Raw genomic sequence first — 20,561 nt, 5'->3', positions numbered from 1 at the left:
AGACTTGTTTGTAAAAATCTAATCTACAATATATGTGAAAATACATGCAGAAACATAAGAGTGAGAGAACTAATAACTAATCTGATTCATAAACGCCTGGCATTATGGGCAATTGGGCACAACACGAAATTTGAGGCGGCAACCGTGGTCACGTTTACATGTGGACTGTTGATGGGATATTTAGATGGAAGAATGCTACCTTAGAGAGTCGGGCATCTGTGCGTGGTACCAACGGTTTATGTCAAAGACGCCGATGTAGGTGGAGGGGTTGCCCTGTCCATAGGTCTTCACCTGCCAGCTGAAGATGGACACGCTGGTGTCTGGAGATGCAACTAACGAGGAGAGAAGGAAGCCTTAGGACCAGCAGAGACCACAATGAAAAAGCAAAAACCACATTCATCCTTTTTCCCCTTAGGGTCAGATTAATTTGTGCACACCGTACACCGTGTTCCGCAACGGACAAGCTCAGGTCTCCGTTTGAGCCCGTTTGGTGTCTAGTAAGTTAATACCACCCAGGTAGGTTACTGAGAAAGAGTATTCTCTGGTAAATAAGATACCAATCTAATCCTAAACAGAAAGAGATGGGGTACCTTCATTCATACTTTCGTCTCGGTCTGGGTGGTGTCGGAACTTCTCAATGGTCTGGCAGCTGAGCAGGCGGGTGTTGGTGGCCTGAGCCCTCCGGGGGAAGGCGGTGCTGCTCAGCTCCTGACTGTACCGCTCCTCACAGTACTCCAGACCCTAGGAGGGAGGGAGGGAGAGGTAACGACGGGACGTTTAAAAGGTCTCAAAGCAGTGAAAGCACTACATTTTAATATGTCCAAGTAAGAAAGAAGTATGGTTGTGATTGGGAATAACAGGTGACTAAATTAAATCTTTAGGACTGAGAAACTTGGAAACCGTCAAGCTTTTGGGCTTTAAAAGCATGTTAGCAGTCCAAATACTTGACCCAAAGCATTCGGTTGACAGCCCACACTGAGTCTTTCCCAAACAAAGGGGGCATTGAACAGAAGTTGAACCCAGCACGATCCGCAGCTGGACGCGGGAATAGCTCCTTATTTCATTTAGAAAGAATAAGATCCTTGAGGTGAACAATTCAGTAACCATTGGGGGCTCGAAAGAGACCAGAACAGATGGGCCATTTACTAATTACACAGAATAGATGAAGACAATAAGGCTGTGTTTACACAGGCAGCCCAATTCTGATCGTTTCCCTGTAATTGGGCAAAATAACAAACTTGGGCTGCTTGAATAAACTCAGCCTAAGAACGCAGCTAAGTAAAAACCTAGAAGACGGTTGATATTACAGTTACCTCATAGAATATCTTCCCTGAGGCCAGACACTTCCTCTCACTGAAGGCCAGCTGGAGCAGGTGGAGGCTGACCCCGTCCCCCTCACTAGAGAGAAACAAAATGAAAATATTAATAAAACAATTACTGTAATTTCCCCAAATCTGAAACTCTTATTCACGGTTTCAAAGACCTCGGTTGAGAATAGACGACCCGTCCTGTTGGGGGAGGATGTAGAGTGCTGTGGGTTGGCAGCGCACTACATTGCTGCCTGCCATAAAATAAGGGACAGTGTCTGACAGACCAAACAATCTGTCCTCTATGCCATTGTTATTTTGACCCTTGATTATTGCCGTTACTATTGTCCCGTTGGCAATATTGATGATTATTAATATTATAATGATGTTAATATTGTAAATTAGTACGCTTTGGCAATATGTACACTACTGTTCAAAAGTTTGAGGTCACTTGGAAATGTCCTTGTTTTTGAAAGAGAACCACATTTTTTGGTGCATTAAAATAACAACATTGATCAGAAATACAGTGTAGACATTGTTAATGTTGTAAAATATGATTGTTGCTGGAAACAGCAGATTGTTTTCTGGAATATCTACATAGTGGGCCTCAGATAATGGTCCTCTGTACGCCTATGTAGATATTCCATTAAAATATCAGCCGTTCCCAGCTGAAATAGTCACTTACAACATTAACAATGTATTTCTGATCAATTTGATGTTATTTTAAAATGGACCATTTTTTAAATTTTATTTCATAAACAAGGACATTTCTAAGTGACCCCAACCTTTTGAACGGTAGTGTACATTTTCTGTAATGCCAATAAAGCAAATTGAGAGAGAGAGGGTGTATTAAAAGGCAGCAAATACACCAAGTCATGTATTTGCAAGAGGTGGTTAATACTGCATGGGTATTCATGCAAAAATAAAGGCAAATCCTGATTTGAACAGTGTGATGTGACCGCCGACCACGGCTGCACTTACCGGACCGAGGCTACATTTGCATACAAGCTGTGAAATGTGGAGCTTCCACCATACTGCTTCAACTGATCTAGTCCTCTCAGACATGTGAACACCAAAGGGGTATGGAGCTTAGGGGAAGGGGCTGGGAACCCACTTTTCTTTTTAGTTCACCTTTATTTAACCAGGTAGGCCAGTTGAGAACAAGTTCTCATTTACAACTGTGACCTGGCCAAGATAAAGCAAAGCAGTGCGACACACAGAGTTACACATGGGATAAACAAATGTACAGTCAATAACACAATAGGAAAAAATCTATTTACAGTGTGCGCAAATGAGGTAAGATTAGGGAGGTAAGGCAATAAATAGGCCGTAGTGGCGAAGTAATTACAAATTAGCAATTAACACTGGAGGGATAGATGTGCAGAAGATGAATGTGCAAGTAGAGATGCTGGGGTGCAAAGGAGCAAAAACAAATAACATGGGGATGAGGTAGTTGGATGAGCTATTTACAGATGGGCTGTCTACAGGTGCAATGATCGGTAAGCTGCTCTGACAGCTGATGGTTAAAGTTAGTGAGGGAGATAAGTCTCCAGCTTAAGTGATTTTTGCAATTCGTTCCAGTCATTGGCAGCAGAGAACTGGAAGGAAAGGCGGCCAAAGGAGGAATTGGCTTTGGGGGTGACCAGTGAAATATACCTGCTGGAGCACGTGCTATAAGTGGGTGCTGCTATGGTGACCAGTGAGCTGAGAAGTCTTTGCTAGGTAAAGCCCCGCCTTATAGATGACCTGGAGCCAGTGGGTTTGGTGACAAATATGAAGCGAGGGCCAGCCAACGAGAGCATACAGGTCACAGTGGTGGGTAGTATATGGGGCTTTGGTGACAAAACGGATGGCACTGTTATACTGCATTCAATTTGCTGAGTAGAATGTTGGAGGCTATTTTGTAAATTACATCGCCGAAGTCAAGGATCGGTAGGATAGTACCCTCGTAAAACGTACGTTTGGCAGCATAAGTGAAGGATGCTTTGTTGCGAAATAGGAAGCCGATTCTAGATTTAATTTAGGATTGGAGATGCTTAATGTGAGTCTGGAAGGAGAGTTTACAGTCTAACCAGACACCTAGGTATTTGTAGTTGTCCACATATTCTAAGTCAGAAATGTCCAGAGTAGTGATGCTGGACGGGCGGGCAGCGATCGGTTGAAGAGCATGCATTTAGTTTTATTTGCATTTAAGAGCAGTTGGAGGCCACGGAAGGAGAATTGTATGGCATTGAAGCTCGTCTGGAGGTTAGTTAACAAGGTGTCCAAAGAAGTGCCAGAAGTATACAGAATGGTGTCGTCTGCGTAGAGGTGGATCAGAGAATCACCAGCAGCAAGAGCGACATCATTGATGTATACAGAGAAAAGAGTCGGCCTGAGAATTGAACCCTGTGGCACCCCCATAGAGACTGCCAGAGGTCCAGACAACAGGCCCTCCGATTTGACACACTGAACTCTGAGAAGTAGTTGGTGAACTAGGCGAGGCAGTCATTTGAGAAACCAAGGCTGTTGAGTCTGCCAATAAGAATGTGGTGATTGACAGAGTCGAAAGCCTTGGCCAGGTTGATGAATAGGGCTGCACTGTATTGTCTTTTGTCGATGGCGGTGATGATATCGTTTAGGACCTTGAGCGTGGCTGAGGGAACCAGCTCGGAAACCAGATTGCATAGCGGAGAAGGTACGGTGGGATTTGAAATGGTCGGTGATCTGTTTGTTAACTTGGCTTTCGAAGACTTTAGAAAGGCAGGGCAGGATGGATATAGGTCTGTAACAGTTTGGGTCTAGAGTGTCTCCCCCTTTGAAGAGGGGGATGACCGTGGCAGCTTTCCAATCTTTGGGGATCTCAGACGATACGAAAAAGGTTGAACAGGCTAGTAATAACTGTTCCACCAGTTCCATTGTGCCGGGCAAGTGAAAACAAGCACACCTCAAACGTTTTTTGAAATACACATTGCACGCAGATCTGGTGTGTGCAGTAGACACTACGACCCCTTCCAAGAGGCCTCAAGCTTTGCGGCCCAGGCAGGCAGGCAGGCAGGCAGACCGGCAGGTGGAGAGGGAAGGAGAACTTACTGGTCCTGGGCAGACTGGACAGCCCACAGGTAGCAGCAGTTACGGGGGTCGTTCTCTGGCTCCTGGAAGGTGAAGGCGTACACTGGCACCCTTCCGCCCTCCAGCTGGGAGTGATACCTGGGGGAGAACACAGCAGAGGCCATCAGACCAACCCACACAGCTACGTCTGTGGCTTTCCCATCGCGTCGTCACTGGGTCGTCAACTCACTCCTTCTTGAGCGTCTTCATGTTCCAGAGTTGCAGGTATCCATCGGAGAAGCCCACGGCCAGCTGATTGGTGCGGGGGATGTACTGCAGGGCCGTGGCCCCTGTGCCCGTGGGGCTGCTCAGCTGCAGACAGAGGTGTCTCCCCTGGCGCGTCTCCTGCTCGCGCAGCCGGGGGATCTCAGCCGGGGACTTAGTCACTACCTCCAGGTCTGGAGAGGATGGAGGTCAGAGATGGAAAACAATGAAGACACATTGAACACTCTCACACAATCTTCAGGAGGGACTGCTGTTTAGGCTATGTAAAGTGAAGCACACACACACTTAAACACGCAAAGGCTGACCTGAGGCCTCTAGCTCGCTCTGGCTGCAGGACAGGTCATCCAGACACAGGTCCACCAGGAGGACGTGTCCCAGGTCCGTGACCACAGCTGCCACGCCAAAGAACCAGCGCAGGCTTTGGTGGAGGTGCTGTGTGCTGGCACTGGCCCCGCCATAACTCACCAGGGGCTCGATGGCCGTGATCTGCCAATCAACACATTAGCAGTTAGTCAGTCGACGTCACAATCAATCAAATAAACCGGTTGATGAAAGTGAAATTAGTGGAGGGTGAGAGAGAAAATGAAAGAGAGCGGCAGGAAGATAAGAGCACTCACCCTGCCCGGTACGACCACGGCCTTGACCACTCGGGAGATGCCCAGGTCGTAGAGACACAGCATGCTACCCTGGGCCTCCTCCAGGCACACCAGCAGCCCCGTCCTCTTCAGCCAGGAGAAGTCCCTGGCCACCAGCACACCTGGGGGGTGCTCCCCCTCGCCACTAAAGCAGTAGGCGGACAGACGCTCGCCCGTCACCGCATGGACCACCTCCAGCTGGGGCCCACATGCCAGCCAGGCCAGCCCGCTGCGACCTGCGCCCAGGGAGAGGGGGGCACGTCAGTGAGGTTGGGAGGAAGCAGACAGGCAGGGCCTACTGGTTGACAGTTTATTGTAGAACCCCTCCATTTATAACATGATACTGCATGCTTGGTTTCATTTGTATGATATGAAGACTGAAGAATGCAGGAATGCAAAAGGAGATGGCTAAAGCGTAGACAGGAAACCCAAACTTCTTTTTGGTTGTTGTGAAGTTTGGGAATTAAGGGTGCCGACGGTACAGGCCTAATTCGTGACTATGCCATACTTCCATCCTCTCCAGCATGGTCAGATGGTGAACGATGTCCGCCGTGCAGACACACGTCGACTTACCGACGGTGAACTTCCCACGCAGCACAGAGTCCAGGGTGATCTCATCCTCCCCCAGAGCGTCTACAGTCACCCTCGGGAAACACAGCAGGCTGCTGGTGACCTGGGCTGCCAGGTCACGCATGTTCACTCACTGCACACAAAACATGACAGTGTTACGTACAAACAAACAAATCATGAAACATTGCATTACTTCTGCAATTCTTTAGAGAGCACTTCGTTTCGTCCAAACTTTGTGGATGTGGCACATACGGGCGTCAAAACCGACAGGGTTCTCGTTGCTTTCTACAGTAGCACCACGCTCCAAGGTTTAGCAACTAAACTCAAATCAGACAATGAGAGAGTGAAAACTGATTCTCTGTAAGCCTACACCAGGTTTTATCTTTGGGGCTATTGGAGGGGACTCGATGGAGGGGGGACAAGAGAGGTCTTTCAGCAGAGTTATGGTTCCCAGTTGTCAATGGTTCGGGCTCTGGGCCTGCTGGAGTAACAGCTGCAGCCAGCACTGGTGTCTGTGCACATGTCCTTGTCTTGGTGCTGAGTAACATGTTGACAGATGAGAATCTAGTAGCCCATCGCCATCCAGTATCATGTACAAGTTTGAGCTTTGAGGCTGATTCAAACGCTCCTACATGGCATGTTGCTCTGTGTTAACTTTTCACCATGGATAACCGTTTACCCACTTCATTCCCCATGATAGAAAATGTTATCTTGGGGACCTATGGTAGAGAGCATTGTATAGATATATGTACATTCAAGGGTAACTATTCAACAATTGTCAGAGAGCAAGCACAGCTTTCTGTGCCACTGTAGTGCAAAGTTTGACCAAAATCTATTCAAGTATGAGTCTGGCCTAGAGCAAAACAGTGTCGAAACTTTTCACCAAAGAATTACTTGACTAGCCTCGGAATTTCATAACATGCCATGTGTCATGCAAAGGTCAAGGCACCATTGCAAATAGCACTAGGCTTCGGCGGTATACCGTATACAGGGGTATTTGGAAATAGCCACAGGATGGTTTTACAATACCTACATATTTATATTTGTAGCTGCTTTAAGTAAATACCTTTAGTCAACTTGTGCAATGTTAGGAGATGAAGCAGATTGCGTTCTTCATTTCACCTGTCACATTATTTAACATTATGGAGCTTACGTAGTTCCCCAGAACAGTCGAGCCAGTCACGTGTTTGTTTGTAAATACCACAACAGGAGAAAGAGGGAGCAGGTGAGTCCAGCTGTGTATTGACAGGGGAAGCGTTTTACATTGAAAGTCAAGTGTTTTTTTGCTTTAATAGAGTGATCAGGGACGTACAACTATAGCGATCCTTGACAGAAAATACAGTAGCGCAACACATTTGGCAGAAAACAGCTTAAATTTTCATCAGATGGCAACACTGTTTGGCTGGCAACCACAAATGAGCTTAAAATGAAAAAGCAGTCTTGATGCAGAAAACAATGCACGGCCATCATATTTCTAATGTTTATTATAGAACGAATGTAACCAGCGGCATTTCCTGATGTATAGCTTCAAGTTCATCTGGTATTTTACCGGAGAAAAGTAGGTATGGCTACACAAAGTACTGGAGAATAGTAGCTACACAGCAGTCAGAGCGCTGTCTTTTGATAGATGACAATTCACGAACGGGCATCCTGAGTGGAGAAGAGCAACTAAAGCACAAAATGTGTTTGATGCTGAGAAGGGTTGCACATTTTGGGGAATATTCAGTGGAAAGGGAATACTGGGTGATCCTTAGCGTCTCCCAAAAACGTTTTGAACATACATGTGTAAAATGATAGTTTCTAGACTAAAGCTTTGGTTGTCTTCCTCTCAGGCTTCCATGTCTTCTCCCTGGACCTCCTCAATGTCCACCTCTTGAACATCAGACTCTGAGGCCTCATCTTCACGGTCCCTTTCCAACCTTGCTGAGGATGGCTCATAGGCTCAAAAAGCCTCAAATTTTCCCGGATGGCCACCAATTTTTCAACCCTTGTATTGGTCAGCCTGTTGCGTGCTTTGGTGTGCGTGTTCCTAAACAAGGACCAGTTGCGCTCTAAGGCAGCTGATGTTGGTGGGATTTGAAGGATGATGGAGGCAACAGGGAAGGAGCCTCAGACCCACTAAGTCCCTTCCACCAGGTGGCTGATGAGATATGTTGGCAAGACTGCCATATTGCATCTCCATCCCAAAGCCCTTGCTTGGAAGTGTACTTCGCCAGACTGCCAATAACCCCTCATCCAGGCCAAGGTGGCGAGACACGGTAGTGATGACACCATAGGCCTTGTTGATCTCTGCACCAGACAGGATGCTCTTGCCAGCGTACTTGGGATCCAACATGTACGCTGCGGTGTGTATGGGCTTCAGGCTGTTTGATGTATTTCAGAACTGCAGTTTCCTCTGCTTGGAGCAACAGTGAAGTGGGCAGGGCAGAAGTCTGAATATCAGACAGGATGGCATTGTCTCCCTCAATCCGTGCAATGGCTACTGCTATAGGTTTCAGGAGTTTCAGGCTGCTTACCACAGTCTCCCAAAATACATCATCCAGGAGGATCCTCTTGATGGGGCTGTCCATAACAGCAGACTCTGATATGGCCATTTCTTGGAGAGACTCCTTCCCCTCCAGGAGACTCAAACAAGATGACAACACCACCCCAATGGGTGTTGCTGGGAAGCTTCAATGTGGTGGTCTTATTCTTCTCACTTTGCTTGGTGAGGTAGATTGATGCTATAACTTGATGACCCGTCACATACCTAACCGTTTCCTTGGCTCTCTTGTAGAGTGTATCCATTGTTTTCAGTGCCATGATGTCATCGAGGAGCAGATTGAATGCATGAGCAGCACAGCCAATGGGCGTGATGTGAGGGCAGGACTTCTCTACTTTAGACCAAGCAGCCTTCATGTTCACAGCATTGTCTGTCACCAATGCAAATACCTTCTGTGGTCCATGGTCATCAATGACCGCCTTCAGCTCATCTGCAATGTAGAGACCGGTGTGTCTGTTGTCCCTTGTGTCTGTGCTCTTGTAGAATACTGGTTGAGGGGTGGAGATGATGTAGTTAATTATTCCTTGCCCACAAACATTCGAACACCCATCAGAGATGATTGCAATACAGTCTGCTTTCTCTATGATTTGCTTAACCTTCACTTGAACTCTGTTGAACTCTGCATCCAGCAAATGAGTAGATAAAGTATGTCTGGTTGGAGGGGTGTATGCTGGGCGAAGAACATTCAGAAATCTCTTCCAATAGACATTGCCTGTGAGCATCAGAGGTGAACCAGCTGCATACACAGCTCGAGCAAGACATTCATCAGCATTTCTCTATGTTCCTCCATTGAGTCAAAAAAAACTTTGATTCCAGGAGGACCATGAGCTGTTGCTATCGATAAGGTGTTCGATTCATCATTTTCACCTCGAATTAGAAGTAGAGGGACTTTTGTCAGAGGTTGCTTGTTGTGAGTGCTGAGGGAACTTTATGCACTTGGCCAGATGATTCTGCATCTAAGTTGGATTCTTCACATATGATTTGGCACAGTATTTGCAAATGTACAGAGCTTTTCCTTCTACATTAGCTGCAGTGAAATGTCTTCACACATCAGATAGTGCCCGTGGCATTTTCCTGTAAAGATGAGGGGGGGGGGGGAAAGTTTTAAAAGGTTATACAATTCCATGTAGAGACAAATAGTTAAGCAGTTAGATTAAACAACTCCTTTGTAAGATAAGTGTTCAAATGAAACATGTATGGAAACAGGTGAATTAACACTCAGTTAACAGGCTCAAGCAAGCTAAAACCCACATGGTTCCAAAAACTAACTAGCATAAATTGTTAACAAGTAAATAATTATTTAAACACTTTGCTGTTGGCTACCACTTACTAGTTAACAAAAAAATCATGTTGGTCATATAAAACATATTCACCCCACCCAGTATTGTAATCAAAACTTACCAGAAAGCATGTAGTCCTTGGCTCAGACAGTGTAGTAGTGTGGGCTCAATAGCATCTCATTAGTGTGCAAGATCTTGAGAATCAGCTGTACATGTGATGGAAGAATGCACTGTGCATGCAGAGGGTTGCAATTCCATTGAATTGGGGATAGTTTAACCAAAATATTCCACAAGACCTATAATTGCCTTGTGTATCCCACAGAAAAAAGGTTCACTGTTATAAGCTTAACTTTTTTGATGAATTTAAGCAACATTTCCAAAATATCCGGGCTTAAACTTCACATGGAAAATTTCCGGAAATTTACCGGGAAGTTTCCGACCCTTTGCAACCCTAATGCTGAGCAGAAATTACAATAAGAAGCATTTTAGATCTGCGCTTACAAAACGCACCAAGATATGTTATGCGTTGTATCTTTTTTTCCTGCGTAAAAAAACTAAGAATTCTGCGTTACTTTAACGTGCTAGGTATCTACGTAAGTGGATGAATTAATAAGGTCATATTGAGTTAGATTTAGGGCTGACCACAATTAGTTGACTGGTTAATTGTTAGGAGTAGCAAATACAATACTTACACAGTGCATTCAGAAGGTATTCAGACCCCTTGACTTTTGGTGTGTAGATTTTTTATCAGATTTATAAATAAATATAAAAATACATATATAAAACACTTACATAAGTATTCAGACCCTTTACTCAGTACTAGAGGTCGACCGATTATGATTTGAACGCCGATACCGATTATTGGAGGACCCAATTTTTTAAAATGTATTTATTTGAAATGACAATTACAACAATACTGAATGAACACTTATTTTAACTTAATATAATACATCAATAAAATCAATTTATCCTCAAATAAATAATGAAACATGTTTAAATAATGCAAAAACAAAGTGTTGGAGAAGAAAGTAAAAGTGCAATATGTGCCATGTAAGAAAGCTAACGTTTAAGTTCCTTGCTCAGAACATGAGAACATATGAAAGCTGGTGGTTCCTTTTAACATGATTCTTCAATATTCCCAGGTAAGAAGTTTTAGGTTGTAGTTATTATAGGAATTATAGGACTATTTGATGTTCTTATAGGCACTTTAGTATTGCCAGTGTAACAGTATAGCTTCCATCCCTCTCCTCGCCCCTACCTGGGCTTGAACCAGGAACACGTCGACAACAGCTACCCTCGAAGCATCGTTACCAATCGCTCCACAAAAGCCGCGGCCCTTGCAGAGCAAGGGGAACAACTACTCCAAGTCTCAGAGCGAGTGACATCACCGATTGAAACGCTATTAGCGCGCACCCCACTAACTAACCAGCCTAATCTCGGGAGTTGATAGGCTTGAAGTCATAAACAGCTCAATGCTTGAAGCACAGCAAAGAGCTGCTGGCAAACGCACGAAAGAGCTGTTTGAATGAATGCTTACGAGCCTGCTGCTGCCTACCATCGCTCAGTCAGACTGCTCAAATATCAAATCATAGACTTAATAACACACAGAAAAACAAGCCTTTGGTCATTAATATGGTCGAATCCGGAAACTATCATTTCGAAAACAAAACGTTTATTATTTCAGTGAAATACGGAACCGTTCCGTATTTTATCTAACGGGTGGCATCCCTAAGTCTAAATATTGCTGTTACATTGTACAACCTTCAATTTAACGTCATAATTATGTACAATTCTGGCAAATTAATTATGGTCATTGTTAGGAATAAATGGACTTCACATAGTTGGCAACGAGCCAGGCGGCCCAAACTGCTGCATATACCCTGACTGCTTGCACGGAACGCAAGAGAAGTGACACAATTTCCCTAATTATAAGAAATTCATGGTAGCAGGCAATATTAACTAAATATGCAGGTTTAAAAATATATACCTGTGTATTGATTTTAAAGAAAGGCATTGATGTTTATGGTTAGGTGCAACGACAGTGCTAAATCATCACCCATTTGGTGAAGTAGGCTGTGATTCGATGAGAAATTAACAGGCACCGCATTGATTATATGCAACGCAGGACACGCTCGAAAACTAGTAATATCAACCATGTGTAGTTAAGTAGTGATTTAACTAGTGATTATGTTAAGATTGATTGTTTGTAAGATAAGTTTAATGCTAGCTAGCAACTTACCTTGGCTTCTTGCTGCCCTCGCGTAACAGGTAGTCAGTCAGTCTGCTACGCAGGCTCCTCGTGGAGTGCAATGTAAGGCAGGTGGTTGGAGCGTTGGACTAGTAACCAGAAGGTTGCAAAAACGAATCCCCGAGCTGACAAGGTAAAAATCTGTAGTTCTGCCCCTGAACAAGGCAGTTAACTTCTTATGGCTGGGTGGCAGTATTGAGTTGCTTGGATAGGCCAAGACTTGAAAAACTACAAACCTCAGATTTCCCACTTCCTGGTTGGATTTTTTTCCTCTGGTTTTTGCCTGCCATATGAGTTCTGTTATACTCACAGACATCATTCAAACAGTTTTAGAAACGTCAGTGTGTTCTATCCAAATCTACTAATAATATGCATATCTTAGCTTCTGGGCCTGAGTAGCAGGCTGTTTACTCTGGGCACCTTCATCCGGACGTCAAAATACTGCCCCCTACCCAAGAGGTTAACTGACTTGCCTAGTTAAAAGGTGTAAAAAAATATATATATAAAAAAAAGATACAAATTGATGTCAAAATACCGATTTCCGATTGTTATGAAAACTTGAAATCAGCCCTAAGTAATCGGCCATTCCGATTAATCGGTCGACCTCTACTCAGTACTTTGTTGAAGCACCCTTGGCAGGGATTACAGCCCGAGTGTTCTTGGGTATGAAGCATGGCACACCTGTATTTGGGGAGTTTCGCCCATTCTTCTCTGCAGATCCTCTTAAGCGCTGTCAGGTTGGATGGCCAGCTATTTTCAGGTCTCGCCAGAGATGTTAGATTGAGTTCAAGTCCAGGCTGTGGCTTGGCCACTCAAGGACATTCGGAGACTTGTCCTAAAGCCACTCCTATGTTGTCTTGGCTGTGGGCTTAGGGTTGTTGTCCTGTTGGAAGGTGAACCTTCACCCCAGTATGAGGTCATGAGTGCTCTGGAGCAGGTTTTCATCAAGGATCTCCATACTTTGCTCTGTTCATCATTTCCTCAATTCTGACCAAACTCCCAATTCCTGCCAATGAAAAACATCCCCACAGCATGATGCTGCCACCACGCTTCACCATGGGGATGGTGCCAAGTTTCCTCCAGCGTGACACTTGGCATTCAGGCCAAAGATCTCAATGTTGGCTTCCTCAGACCAGATAATCTTGTTTCTCATGGTCTGAGAGTCCTTTAGGTGCCTTTTGGCAAACTCCAAGCGGGCTGTCCTGTGCCTTTTACTTATGAGTGGCTTCAGTCTGGCTACTCTACCATAAAGGCCTGAAAATTTTAGCAGCCTTAATTAAGCATTCTAGTACAGTTAAATTGTTAACACACATGGACGCAGCGGTCTAAGGCACTGCATCTCAGTGCAAGAGGCATCACTACAGTCCCTGGTTCGCATCCAGGCTGTATCACATCCGGCCGTGATTGGGAGTCCCATAGAGCGGCGCACAATTGGCCCAGCATCATCTGGGGTAGGTCGACATTGTAAATAAGAATTTGTTCTTAACCGACTTGCCCAGTTAAATAAAGGTTAAACACACCAAAACATTGTTGGCATTTACGCATGTCCCTATTACCAGTAAAACAATTAAAACCTATTCCCTTCACTTACTTGCTGTGCTGTTTCGTTGTTCATTTGTTCGGTCGTTTCATTCTCAACCAGGATTTCATCATGAATGTCAAGCAGTGAATTTTCAGCCGTCTTCCTCGGTGCGCACTGTCACTGTGTCCGTTTCCATCTTGTCCAGCTGTGTATGTAACATTTCACGTAAACCCGGTTTCTTGTCTGCATCGAAGTTGCGGTCCTTGTACATTTCATCGAGCATGGTGGCGACACAGTAAAAGAGAATACCACCAAATCGCTTGTTCACAGCCTGTGTCGCCACTTTTGTTGAGCAGGAGTTTCAATGCCATGACAGAGGGTATCACGTCTGCTGCAGGCGCAGTTGATGAGCTTATTTCTCGAGTTAGTTGTTCAAATGGAGCTAGCTAGTGTGTTCATGTTTCCAAGTTTCAAACATGTTCTCAAATGCCATTGAATTGGCAGCAGCGGTGTGACAACCAGCACATTCATGAGCATGAAATACGACTTTCCTCAGTACGAAATCCTCAACGACCCACTGTGCTGTCAGACTCCGCATGCTCATGTGGCTGATATCGCTGGTCCAAATGTCAGTCATGAAGCTAATAGCAGTGACGCTATTACTGTGCAACTCCGGTAGGGCAATATCTGAAAAATAGCGCACTTGGTAACATTAGTGCGTACCGGTGCTCGACCAACATCACCCCCGACAGAGAACGGTTGATTGTCAAGGGCAATGAATTCCATTATCTTGGCGTTAAAGGATTTCGCCTTTGCGTTGTCTCGCTGATATTTTCTTACTCTTTCAAACGACTGCTCGACTTGACTGCTCGATCCACTCAGCAGACATTGTGCGCTAGGTTAGGAATGCTGTGTTGCACGTGTAGCGCTTAATTTAACGTGGCATCATTACATAGGTATGCACATCAGCTTTGACATCGGTTTTGCACATCGGCGTTAAACTAGACATCGGGCCGATGTCGGCATGTTCAGCTAATATCGTCCGATTCCGATATCTTCACCGATATATCATGCATCCCTAGTCTTGGTGGTTCCAAACTTCTTCCATTTAAGAATTATGGAGGCCACTGTGCTTTTGGGGACCTCCAATGGTGCAGAAATGTTTTGGTACCCTTCCCCAGATCTGTGCCTCAACACAATCCTGTCTCGGAGCTCTACGGACAATTCATTCGACCTCGTGGCTTGGTTTTTGCTCTGACATGCACGGTCATGTGATATTTTGGTTAAAAGACTCAAGTCACAAAATGTAATTAAACGATATACCACAACTTCTTAGTTGTAATACATTTATTTTGTTGGTCTTCCTGTGATATCGGGTGCTGTAGGTGTCCTGGAGGGCAGACAGTGTGCCCCCGGTGACGCGTTGGACAGACCACACCACCCTCTGGAGAGCCCTGCAATTTCGGGAAGTGCAATTGCCGTACCAGGCGGTGATACAGCCGACAGGATGCTCTCAATTGTGCATCTGTAAAGGTTTGTGAGGGTTTTAGGGACCAAGCCAAATTTCTTCAGCCTCCTGAGGTTGAAGAGACGCTGTTGTGCATTCTTCACCACACTGTCTGTGTGGGTGGACCATTTCAGATCGTCAGTGATGTGTACGCCGAGGAACGTGAAGCTTTTCACCTTCTCCACTGCGGTCCAGTCTATATTGATAGGGCGTCCTCTCTCTGCTGTTTCCTGAAGTCCACAATTAGCTTCTTTGTTTTGTTGATGTTGAGGGCGAGGTTATTTTCCTGGCACCACTCCGCCAGAGCCCTCACCTCCTTCCTGTAGGCTGTCTCGTCATTGTTGGTAGTCAGGCCTACAACTGTTGTGTCATCTGCAAACTTGATGATTGAGTTGGAGGCGTGCATTGCCACGCAGTCATGGGTGAACAGGGAGTAGAGGAGGCTGAGAACACACCCTTGTGGGGCCCCAGTGTTAAGGATCAGCGAAGTGGAGGCATTGTTTCCCACCTTCACCACCTGGGGGTGGCCCGTCAGAAAGTCCAGGACCCAGTTGCACAGGGCGGGGTTCAGACTCAGGGCCCCGAGCTTAATGATGAGCTTGGAGGGTACTATGGTGTTGAAGGCTGAGCTATAGTCGATGAACAGCATTCTTACGTAGGTATTCCTCTTGTCCAGGGATAGGGCAGTGTGATGGCGATTGCATCGTCTGTGGATATATTGGGGCAGTATGCAAATTGAAGTGGGTCTAGGGTGGCAGGTAAGGCAGAGGTGACATGATCCTTAATTTAACTAGGGTAGGGGGCAGCATTTGGAATTTTGGATGAAAAGCGTGCCCAAATTAAACTGCCTGCTACTCAGGCCCAGAAGCTAGGATATGCATATAATTGGTAGATTTGGATAGAAAACTAAAGTTTCCAAAACTGTTAAAATAATGTCTGTGAGTATAACAGAACTGATATGGCAGGCGAAAACCTGAGGAAAATCCATCTAGAAAGTACTATTATTTTGAAAGGCTGTTTTTCCATTGAAAGCCTATCCACCATACAAAGACTTAAGACCCAGTTCACGATCTCTATGGCTTCTTCTACATGTGGCCAGTCTTTAGGCATTGTTTCAGGCTTTTACTCTGAAAAATTAGGGAGATACAGCACTTTCAATGAGTGGACAGTGGAAATTTCCAGACATGAGTCAAGCGCATGATCGGGAGCGCACCTTTCTTGTTTCTCCTTTTCTATTGACGAAGCTTTGGTCCGGTTGAAATATTGATTATTTATAACAAAAACAACCTGAGGGTTGATTTTAAACATTGTTTGACATGTTTCTACGAACTTTTATTGTACTTTTTAAACTTTTTGTCTGGATGTTGAGAGCACGCTTTGTGCCTTTGGATTACTGAACTAAACGCACCAACAAAACTGAGGTTTTTGGACATAAAGAGGGACATTATCGAACATTTATTGTGTAACATGGAGTCCTGGGAGTGCCACCAGATGAAGATCAAAGGTTAGTGAATCATTTAATCGCCATTTCTGACTTCTGTGAGTCCTCTCCTTGGCTGGAAAATGTCTGTATGGTTTCTTGTGGCTAGGCGCTGTCCTAACATAATCGCATGGTGTGCTTTAGCCGTAAAGCCTTTTTTAAAATCGGACACTGTGGTTGGATTAACAAGAAGTTTATCTTTAAAATGGTGTATAATACTTGTATGTTTGAGGAATATTTATTATGGGATTTCTGTTTGAATTTGGCGCCCTGCAATTTCACTGGCTGTTGTCGAGGTGGGACGCTAGCGTCCCAATGATACCAGAGAGGTTAACTAGCCTCTCAAAGCATTTCATGATGACAGAAGTGAGTGCTACGTGGCGATAGCCATTTTGTTCAGATACCTTGGCTTTCTTGGGTACAAGAACAATGGTGGACATCTTGAAGCAAGTGGGGAAAGCACACTGGGAGATGGAGAGATTGAATATGTCCGTAAACACACCAGCCAGCTGGTTTTGCGCATGCGCTGAGCACGCGGCTAGGGATGCCGGCAGCCTTGCGAGGGTTAACACGTTTAAACGTCTTACTCACGTCGGTCACGGAGAACAAGAGCCAACAGTCCTTGGAAGCGGGCCGCATCGGTGGCACGGTGCTATCCTCAAAGCGTGCAAAGGTGTTTAACTTGTCCTGGAGCAAGACTGTTTGTGACATGGCTGGTTTTCCCCTTTGTAATCCGTGATTGTCTGTAGACCCTGCCACTTTGCTCGCTTTGAGGACAATACAGTGCCACCAACACGGCCCGCTACCAAAACCTGCGGGCTCTCCTTCACCGCAGCCAACGTGAGTAAAACATTTAAACGTGTTAACCCTCGCAAGGCTGCCGGCACATACGGCATCCCCAGCCGCGTCCTCAGAGTATGCGCAGACCAGCTGGCTGGTGTGTTTACGGCCATATTCAATCAATCCCTATCACAGTCTGCAGTTCCCAAACGCTTCAAGAGGGCCACCATTGTTCTTGTTTCCAAGAAAGCTAAGGTAACTGAGCACTCACTTCCATCATCATGAAGTGCTTTGAGAGACTAGCCAAGGATCATATCACCTCCACCCTACCTGACACGCTAGAGCACTCCAATTTGCTTACCGCCCCAATAGGTCCACAGACGACGCAATCGCACTGCCCTAACCCATCTGGACAAGAGGAATACCTATGTAAGAATGCTGTTCATCGACTACAGCTCAGCATTTAACACCATAGTACCCTCCAAACTCGTCATTAAGCTCGAGACCCTGGGTCTCGACTCCGTCCTGTGCAACTGGGTCCTGGACTTTGACGCGATGCCCCCAGGTGGTAAGGGTAGGAAACAACATCTCCACCCCGCTGATCCTCAACACTGGAGCCCCACAAGGGTGCGTTCTCAGCCCTCTCCTGTACTCCCTGTTCACCCATGACTGCGTGGCCATGCACGCCACCAACTCAATCATCAAATTTGCAGACGACACTACAGTGGTAGGCTTGATTACCAACAACGACGAGACGGCCTACTGGGAGGAGGTGAGGGCCCTCGGAGTGTGGTGTCAGGAAAATAACCTCACACTCAACGTCAACAAAGGAGATGATCGTGGACTTCAGGAAACAGTAGAGGGAGCACCCCCATATCCATATCAACGGGACAGTAGTGGAGAAGGTGGAAAGTTTTAAGTTCCTCGGCGTACACATCACGGACAAACTGAAATGGTCCACCCACACAGACAGCGTGGTGAAGAAGGAGCAACAGCGCCTCTTCAACCTCAGGAGGCTGAAGAAATGTGACTTGTCACCTAAACACTCAAACTTTTACAGATGCACAATTGAGAGCATCCTGTCGGGCTGTATCACCGCCTTTAAGGCAACTGCTTTTTATATAATGTTTACATACCCTACATTACTCATCCCATATGTATATACTGTACTCTATACCATCTACTGCATTTTGCCTATGCCGTTCGGCCATCGCTCATCCATATATTTATATGTACATATTCTTATTAATTCCTTTACACTTGTGTAAAAGGTAGTTGTGAAATTGTTAGACTACTTGTTAGATATTACTGCATGGTCGGAACTAGAAGCACACGCATTTCGCTACACTCACATTAACATCTGCTAACCATGTGTATGTGAAATTTGATTTGATACGTCTTGTTTGTGCCGTTGAACTACACTGTTTGTATTCAACCATATTCCCAGTCACCTTGCCATGGTTAAATGCGGTCGTTCGCACCTTCAGTTTTGCAAATGTTGCCATCTTTTCACGGTTTCCAATTTGGGTAAATTTATCCAGATGATGCTGCGTCACATTTAGCGCAAGAACACTATCGGTGTGGTCGAGGCATGAAACACAATACTTCAAGGCTAAAGCAGCGTTACATTGGAAATTAATGTACTTCTGGTGTACTGAAATGCAATAATCGGTATGATCGAGGCGTTCCCAAACGGAGGCGTGACAACGACATATTTTGGAGGTATGGCAACGCGAGACTACCAAAGCACGTTAGTTGCAGCACATCTAAACTAAAACAGTGTTGTTCAGGTAAATTGTTTGTTTGGTGGAAAATCTGGGGGGGGGGTTATTATCTAACTAAATTGTACACCACACTAACTTGGTCACTGATGACACTTTCTATATGTGTTACGTTGACGTTATGATTGTGAGGCGGGTGAATCAAAACCTCGCATGAGGTAGCATTATGCTAACATTAGCCGCCCAACTAACCATCTAACGTTTGCTACCTAACTGAAATAGTTAGCTAACGTTGGGTACAAGCCGATTTAGCTAAATGTACTGCTCACTTGTGCTTGACAGCTAATCCGCCCATTATTCCAACTGGCAGGGTACTTAGAATGCAAAACCTGTTCTAGTTGGCTACCTACCGGTAACTGTACAACAACCGTAACTAGCAAGACGTTAACGTTACCTGTCTGATGTTGTCGACGTACGAAAATGCGGTAATGTCTTTTCGGTTGCGACTCTTCGGCCCTGTCATAATAAGACGAATTTCTTCCGAATCCCTTTTGTTTTTGAAGACAAATGTCGATAACCCACAAATATTATAGTATGAAGGACCGTGTCTTTAACAAGTCTTCTGAACTAGACTAGCTAGCTACAGAACTGTCTTCTAGCTAGAGTTCAACGCGGGCGCCATTTCCATGAAAAGCTAGCTACTGCGCAGCATTGTGAAACTTGCGACATTGAGGTCACGTGATCACGCGTGATTTTTTTTTCAAAATTAAAGTCCCTGATCAATGTTACTTGGATGTTAACAGGACGTTTTTATGATTTAAAACCACCAAATTACTTTTAAATTACTAAACATACATTAACATTAATTGAAAATATAAACAAGATATTATAGAAATCAATTTAAAAAGATCGATTTGCTGTTTGATTTTGCATACTATAATGATAATGAGTTGTTTTGTTATAGTCCCCTGTACAAAACAGCAACAACAACACAATACTAACACTGTTGCTGGAAGTATTAGTGGTTTTTAACCCGTAACAGAACAGGATTTAAATCACAATTATCAGAAGCTCTACTAATAAGATCATACCATTGAGATTGACTGCATTAAATACTTTTTAGGGCCAAAATCTACTATCACCACTGACAGAAATTGTCATTTTTAATACAGCTCCTCATTGCAGCCCCATACAGCTGTTTTCTACTGTACTGTTAAAATTCTTGAAGTTGACAGCATAAAAGGGGCTGTTTTAGAATCATCAGACCCTCTCCTAAAAACATTCAGTGTCATGCCATAGAGATTGACCGTATAACATACTTTTCTCTGCAGAAATCTACTGTCACTTGATAGCAAAATAGTTAATTCCATTAGTCTCCACATCTAATTTCTACTGTACCATTTAAACTATACAAGTTGTAAACATACAAGGGAAGTATTTTAGAAGCCTCAGGCCATTTACTAATAACATCCAGTGTCCTACCATAGAGATTGACCACATAAAATATATTCTTCCCCTGCAGAAATTGACTGTCACCGCTAACATTCTCGACAAGCTATGCAGGTATTCCTAGGAATCACGCAGAGAGCTACCATTTCTTCATCTGGAATAACTTCTTCAACCACATTGACATCAAATCGGAGGACACCCATAT

The 20,561-nt window shown here is 44.8% G+C and overlaps 1 protein-coding gene across 1 annotated transcript in view; it reads right to left on the bottom strand.

The window, feature by feature from the left end:
- The window catches only part of LOC106610733 (protein ELYS), a 45,016-nt gene extending 25,390 nt beyond the window's left edge, over nt 1-19,626 (bottom strand). The window contains exons 1-9 of the mRNA XM_014210254.3: nt 19,362-19,626; nt 5,831-5,960; nt 5,240-5,493; nt 4,928-5,108; nt 4,588-4,795; nt 4,380-4,496; nt 1,314-1,398; nt 591-741; nt 200-332 (exon numbers count right to left, since the gene is read on the bottom strand). Of these exons, the coding sequence (XP_014065729.2) occupies nt 200-332; nt 591-741; nt 1,314-1,398; nt 4,380-4,496; nt 4,588-4,795; nt 4,928-5,108; nt 5,240-5,493; nt 5,831-5,951 (1,250 nt within the window). The 5' untranslated portion in view covers nt 5,952-5,960; nt 19,362-19,626. The remainder of the gene's footprint in view (nt 1-199; nt 333-590; nt 742-1,313; nt 1,399-4,379; nt 4,497-4,587; nt 4,796-4,927; nt 5,109-5,239; nt 5,494-5,830; nt 5,961-19,361) is intronic.
- Between the last annotated feature and the right edge of the window lie 935 nt (nt 19,627-20,561).

This window comes from Salmo salar, chromosome 09 (assembly GCF_965601325.2).
Source record: "Salmo salar chromosome 09, fSalSal1, whole genome shotgun sequence".
Classification (NCBI taxonomy): domain Eukaryota; kingdom Metazoa; phylum Chordata; class Actinopteri; order Salmoniformes; family Salmonidae; genus Salmo; species Salmo salar.
Note: the sequence above shows the minus strand (reverse complement) of the source record. Positions and strands in the feature narration are given on the sequence as shown.